We start from the raw sequence: 7,173 nt of genomic DNA on the forward strand, positions 1-7,173 counted from the left end.
CAGAATCCTAACAATAGTTTAATTTATGATATCTTAGATATTGAAAAAAATGATGCTTTTCTCGTGATCGATGGGATTTCATACTTATCAAGAGGCTATTAGAATATTTTGATGTCCCAATCTATCTCATCTTCCCAAAAGTTGTAAACAACTCATTCCACGTAATATCAAATTATTTTATTACATTTGACTAGTGTCTTACTTTCTAAATAATATTTAATACTCTGAAATAGACACCATATCTTAGATTATGATAGGGTGTAAATAATTTTTCTGGACTTTGTGGGGGTATTCATCGTTGAGTTTACAATGCATTATCATTTTCTCTTTGAGTTTTATTTAAATCTCATCTATCTTTTTATCATTATTAATGGCCATAAGTAAGTATTATTTTTTAAGATTGACGTGAGATTCTCTTCTAAGTCTTTAAATGAAAAGATTGTAAAAGAAGAAAATTAAACTAAGGAACATCATTAATAAAACACGATGACCTTAAGAATTGAGGAATCAAGAGTGAATATACATAAAAAAAAGATCAAACTACTAAAAATCATATGCCTCTCTATTGTTTGCATCTGTCAATTGTTCTTGCATGCTCGCTTAATGTTTCTAAGACTTGCTTTCTCGATTAAAATGTCAAGATTTAACAAGTTCTAATTCATCTTCTATTAATGTCACTAATATTCCAACAATATATGGATGACATGTTAATGAAAAGCCAAAATGGTTGACACTCACCTGTCCGAGACCTGCATCAACATCAAAAGATCTAATAATCCTGAATGTTGCACATCTGATGTCGGTTCAACAAAATATCTAGATCTCATGATTCATCAAGAGAACCCAACATCGATTCAAAAAAGATGATGGTCATTCTCGACATAAAAGTCTCCAACCATAGAAAATGAAGTCCTGAAGTTGACCGTCCAAATAAGAGACATCAATTTGGATCGATGACAAAGAACAATGATTTAGACTAATCAACTGAGCCGTAGAGAAAGATTGGAGGGAAAGATTGTCGACATTTGTGTATGCAGCCTAATTCTTAATTACATGACTTTTGCACTTTATGCAGATAGGAAAAAAAAACACCATGTTGCACATGCAAAAGATTTCTTGGATTTTATTAATTTATTACAAGCAGCTTCAACGTTCTGCATTTCCCCCAGCATGGCAAAAATAACATATATGTTTTATTCATAAATTTTAAGAAGAAATGGCTACAGGTTCTAATAGCAATAGACACGTTCGAACAATCAGTCAATAAAGGTATATTACAGCGAAATGGTTTTACAGATATCAAATCTAACATAAAATTAGGTTAAAACATCAATATGCACGAAGAAATAGAACCCTCCCAAAAATTGAAATTGCTCAGAGTGCTTAATAGGACGCACAGAAAGATATAAGAATGCCAATTTTTTATTTGCACCAACAAGCCAATCACAACTACATCGGTACCTCTACTATATAAGGCCTAAAACTCTTTTACCGACACACAGCTCTGTAATGATACACCTGCATGTTCCATACGTAGTAAAATAGGATTAAAATCCAAGACTGCCGATAAATGACATCCAATGCAAACTAACAGAGAAGAAGCTACCTGAGCTCGGTGAGGTTTGCAGAGAAAGGAAGGGCAGATGGATCGAATTACTCATCACTCGACGACATCAAAGAATGAAATTTCTGTCTCTTTCTCTGCCTTGTTTTTGTGGAAGTCACACACGCACAAAGACATCCGACCAACCAACCAACCAACCAACCTTCTAGTCTTCTGACCCCTGTGAATCATCCTCTGCCTGACGAGCCGGTCGCTGCTGCGGCTGTTGCAATTGCCCACTGCCATCAGCGCCGGCTCCCACCCTCTCCGTTGCCATCTGCTGATAGAACTGACCCAAGGCCTGCGGATCCAACACTCCCATATGCCCATCTTGCGAGAGACCGAGCTCCAGTCCGGGCAGCTGTTGCCCATACCCACCGAACTTTGATGCAAAACTCATCGTGCCGATGTTGGGGCTGGGCAATTCCATTCCATGCAATAATCCCATCTTCTGCATGAAGCTGCCTACCGATCCGTCGCCGCTGCCTCCGGCCCCAAGGTTCGAGTTGGATGAGGCGGCCGCTGTTGAATGCAGTAATCCGGAGTTAAACCCACCCATTTGCGGCGGCGGCCATAACCCAGGGTGCAACCGAGGGACGCCAGAACCCCCAACCATGGCCCAGATAGGCCGCACGGCTGTGGCGGCTCCCTGATCCACTTCATCAAGCTTCCGATGGAGCCCGGCAAGGACAGTGGCGCTCGAATGGGACATGGGGCCACCGGCGGCGGCGGCGGCGGCGAGGGCCGATGCCGGGACGGTGCCCGAGCCTGTGGCGGCTATGATGGCGGGCTCCGCTTGCTGGAGGAGCCACTGGATTGTCTCCCCATCAGACTTGTGACCCAGTTCTCGGGTGAGCTGAAAGACCCTGGCAGCGCAGAGGACGGGCATCCTGATCCGTCTCCCTCTGCCGTCAACTTTTGTGTGCCGGTCCTTGTAAGAACTCCTCTTGGGCGCAAGCTGCCGCCTTTGCTCGTCCTTCTCCGCCGCTGCCGGCACCACTTGCAACTCCCTCCCGCCTGAGGCTATGGAAGGAAAAAGGTCGATATTTTCTGCTACTGAGGAAGCTGCGGCGGGTTCTCTCTTGTCTGACCGTAGGAGGCCCATAGCCTGGTGGAACTTGGGCACCTCTTGGAGCAACTTGGCAGAACTCTTGGGCTCCATGAGAGGGAGGCAGGAGGGGAAAAGGCGGAATTTTTCGCAGAGTTGCGCAGAAAGAACCGAGCAGAGTTGAAACGTTGATGCTGTGAGGCTCACCTCCATGTGTTTAGTCAAATGGAATTCATGCCCGAGTTGTAAGATTACTGTCTGCTTTAGATTTATCTGTCCTGTCTTAATCAATGCTACCAAGTAAAATTCCCTCCCCACTTTCTACTGATTGGACTCTCATCTCTATCGTTATTGCTTCTTTGTTTCCATTCCTTCTTTCCACCCTGTCTGTGACCAGATTGCTTGGGACAGCGCAGTTGCATCACTTGGAAGGGACTCCTCCAATTCTCCAGGTGGCACTCTGTATTGGCAGCACACAAATAGGAGGATTTTAGACCAAACATCACATGAAAGAGTACTTCCTCTGTTGTTTTGCCTCTTCATGAGTGGGTTGCTTACAGGTTATATATGTCTCCCTTCGAGATGGTTAGCTGTGCAGAGAAAACACATCCTCGTCGTTCACTGTAGTTGTAGATAAAGCCCACTACTTGCCAGCTAATCCACAATTGGAAGGGGAGAGAGCAGCAGGAATAAATTGAGATCAAATCCTCGCTTATACCGTCATGAAAAAGGATCTCATGCTCTCATGAACTTTTCCTCTTTTCCTCTTTTTTTTTTCATTTCCCCTCAAAAGTGTAGGTTCCCCAAACTGTGTCCAAACTGTGAGCTTTTTATCAAATATAGTGTCAACATTATTTTAAGGATCCCAAAAAGAAGTTAGGTGCTTTTTAAAAAAAAAATATTTTTTCAAAAGGTATTTTCTATTTTTATTTTTTTCAAATGGTACTAATAAAACCGAAAATATACCTCACCTTATAGTTTTACGGTAAGTTTTGGGGGCCTGGTCTAAGTGGATGTTATCCGTCACCACAACAAGAATATTATAAACTCCATTTAAAAATATTATAAATGAGCTTATACTCTCAATTAAACCAATATGAAAATTTAAAGTTTGATATTATAATGGTCTATCAATAATGACAACTAAAGAGATATAATATGATGTCACTTTTAATTTTTTTTAATATTTTTATAATATCTTTAACATCTCAACAAAACACGACAAATGTAATCAAAACATATAAAAAATTATTTTATATATTATACTAAGATTCAAATACGTATTATAATAGTTTAGGAACAACATCACCCGAATATAAATTTTAAAAAAAGTATATTATCATGTTTTAATCATCACAATAAAAATATAATCAATAACCCAAATGAACTCCTAACTTCAACCAAACCAACTATAAGCCTAAGAATATAATATCATAATAGTCTACAAACAATAATAACTAACAAGAAATAAAATAATATCACTTATAATATTGTTTAATAATTTTACAGTGTTTTCACCACCTTAACAAGAATATTGCAATGCTATTGAAAAAAATTATAAACGAGATAAATGAAAATACCATAACAATCTATCCACTTAGACTAGTGCACCCTATGGACATATCTATAAGGTATCTCCAAAGCTGACGAGAATAATATCATTGTGGCTAGTGAGGAGTATTCTTGATAGAATTTAAAACAAGAGGCACCATTTGAGAAAAATAAAAATAAAAGGCACGTGTTCATAAAAAAAGCAAAAAAGGAAGGCTTTTTTTAGGAAATTTTCTCAAACAACTTATAGGGTGTTTAATCACAAAAAACTATTTATTTGTATATTTATCAAAAAAATATTATTATTTCTTCTGAATTTTATTTTTGTCCTTTCTGTTATCAACAAACTAAGATAAAAAAAGAAAAGGAAAGAAAGATGAATTTTCACCAGAAACGAGTATGATAATGGAAAATACCCAATATGGGAATTCTTTACTAATTTTTGAAAGTTGAAATTTGTCCACTCCATCTGGTAGAACATGGGGCTTTTGTAAGGAGTTTCACATTTATCGTCATGCTCTAAGATGATTTCTCGTTTTCTCTACCATTTTTAATTAAAATAGCTAGTTTATCTACGTGATAGATTATATGGTAACTTGAAGAAGACGTAAATTTCATAATTTGAAAAATAATCTATAAGCATCGCATAGATGTACTATTCAAAATAATCTCAAAATTTTAGAGAAGCTTTGAATATGAAACTTATAGAGATGTGTCACTAGTTTTTCATTTTAGAGATTATTTTGATATTTTTATGAATATTTGAACATAGTGTGTCATTTTTTATTTTCTCCTTTTTTTATTTCTAAAATAATATAAGGCATCCATGCAATGTTTTTTCACATTTGAGCTTCTAAATAAGTTAACAATATATATAGAAAATTTGGTTCAAAATTTTGTTTTAATAGCTGATGCCCTATTATTGAGAAAAATTAAAAAATAATTCATTGCATAGATGCACAATATAAAATAATCCCAAAATTTTTGAATAGCTTTGCATAAGATACTTATGGACATATGTTATTGGTTTTTTTATTTTATAGAGTTTGTTGGTATTTTTATTAATTTTTTAGCATCTAAATAGAGTGTCAGTATTCTATTTTCTTTTTTTTTTCTAGTTAGATAATTTTTGGCTTTAAATAGGAAATAATCATGTCATCAAACATATATTATATGCATAGAATGTTTAAAGCCAACTACAAGAATGTTGATTTAAGCATAATTATGTTTTTATTTATATAAATTTCTATTTAATTATCAATGATAATTTTTAAATATCATCTATACAATGTTATTTGTTGGTATCTATGGATTATATTATTCTAATGATGAAGAGAGGTCAAAAAGTTATTTTGGTTGGATAGTTTCGGAAAGAAGTTTTATGGATCATTTTCATCACTTTCTTAGTCCCTAATAAACATAGTCGAGCACAATTGGTTTTATTATCACTAAGATAATGTCACTTAAATATTATATGGAGTACTATTATTGATTATTTTCTCTACTATTTTCATATCTCGCAGATTAATATCAATAATTATAGAACGATGGTATAAGAATGATAAATTTCTAATACATGCAATAGAACTATCTTTTTCTGTGTTTGATGTATCTTTTCTACTTAATCTATCCATTATTGGAGAAGTCATTAACCAGAAGACATATGGAGGGTATTTGACACATAAATAATTTTTGTTTGAATGACCAACTCCTAGGGATTTAGAAAGGTTGATGATAAATTTACATTCAAGTAATGATGAGGAATAGTGATAAACTTTTGTTAAATGTATGCATTATATATTTTTGCCTATATATTATTTTGTCAAAGCAACCAGCAGTGATCTTTAGTATCAACTGTTGATGATTTAAAAAATTTGAATAAGTATAATTGGCTAACAATAGTACATTCATTTATTTCTAAAAAAATTCTAATAAAAAGAGAGAGGATGTAGAGATTCAAGAGAAATGAGATTCCAATTGTTAATTATATGAAAGGTTGTCTACCTATATTATAAGTAACTAACCTATAGGTATATAGTTTACAAATTACTATACCATTTTTTTTTTGTATAATATGATTTAATCCTAATATGTATTTAATATTTAATAGTGATGATTTTATGAGCATGTCCCTTAAACCATCAAATAAAGTAGAATCTACATGATTCTCAAAATGGTATATTCTCACATTACATTGAAAAATAACTAATAGAATGATATCAATAATATTATTTGATAAAGTAAGTATTTTGTTTTGAAATCAAATTCAGATTTATTATTATAGCTTTAAAAAAATATCATAATGATTACTTTTATTATTTGTAGATAATTAAAAGTTAAATCGTTTACCATGAGGTATGATTACATTCTTATAAGACACTAGATATTGAGATACCGAATGCTAAGGTTCTGACAGTTGAGGAGTCATAACCTATCGAGCAATTACGTACTATTAAGAGATGTTTCTTTTATGAGATATACCAATTATAGCTTTTTTTTTTAGATAATCAGGTAATAAATTCGTTTCTCATTTTACAACAAGCAACTCAAACCTCTGATACATGTATAGATGATATCGGAGAAAAATAATCAAGGTAATGTGAATCTCAACGGTCTAAATGCAAAAGCTACAAGACATTTTAACACTCAAAGTTTAGTGGTGTTAGTGTGAGAACAAGGTTTGGATGATGTAGTCCATAAAATAATGCCCAAACAATTTAAAAAATATTTGTATTGATGATATAAATACGTGATCCACAAACCTATCCTTGCAAAATAGTATACATGCAATTCTTATGAAATAACGAGTCATAGGAAAAAGAAAGAAAAACGGAGCTATTATGAAAAAGAAGACTTTAAAGATGAAAGTCAAGAAGAAATTAAATAAAAAATTGAAGAATGATAAGGAGATGACGTAGAAGAATTGATGAATTTTCTCCATGCTTAAAGCTCAAATGAAGGCCAAACCTTG

The 7,173-nt window shown here is 34.2% G+C and overlaps 1 protein-coding gene across 1 annotated transcript; it reads right to left on the minus strand.

Annotated features, from left to right (window-relative positions):
• Nucleotides 1-1,388: 1,388 nt before the first annotated feature.
• On the minus strand, nt 1,389-2,960 carry LOC103973459 (transcription factor TCP20-like). Its single transcript, XM_009388029.3, has 2 exons — nt 1,607-2,960; nt 1,389-1,518 (listed from the first exon to the last, which is right to left on the minus strand). Exon 1 carries the CDS (start codon nt 2,862-2,864, stop codon nt 1,770-1,772), a length of 1,095 nt encoding a protein of 364 aa, XP_009386304.2. The 5' UTR covers nt 2,865-2,960; the 3' UTR covers nt 1,389-1,518; nt 1,607-1,769.
• Between the last annotated feature and the right edge of the window lie 4,213 nt (nt 2,961-7,173).

This window comes from Musa acuminata, chromosome BXJ3-8 (genome assembly GCF_036884655.1).
Source record: "Musa acuminata AAA Group cultivar baxijiao chromosome BXJ3-8, Cavendish_Baxijiao_AAA, whole genome shotgun sequence".
Taxonomy (NCBI): domain Eukaryota; kingdom Viridiplantae; phylum Streptophyta; class Magnoliopsida; order Zingiberales; family Musaceae; genus Musa; species Musa acuminata.

Coding starts and splice junctions, on each gene's coding strand:
- LOC103973459 (XM_009388029.3), bottom strand. CDS start 2,864: ATGGAGGTGAGCCTCACAGCATCAACGTTTCAACTCTGCTCGGTTCTT.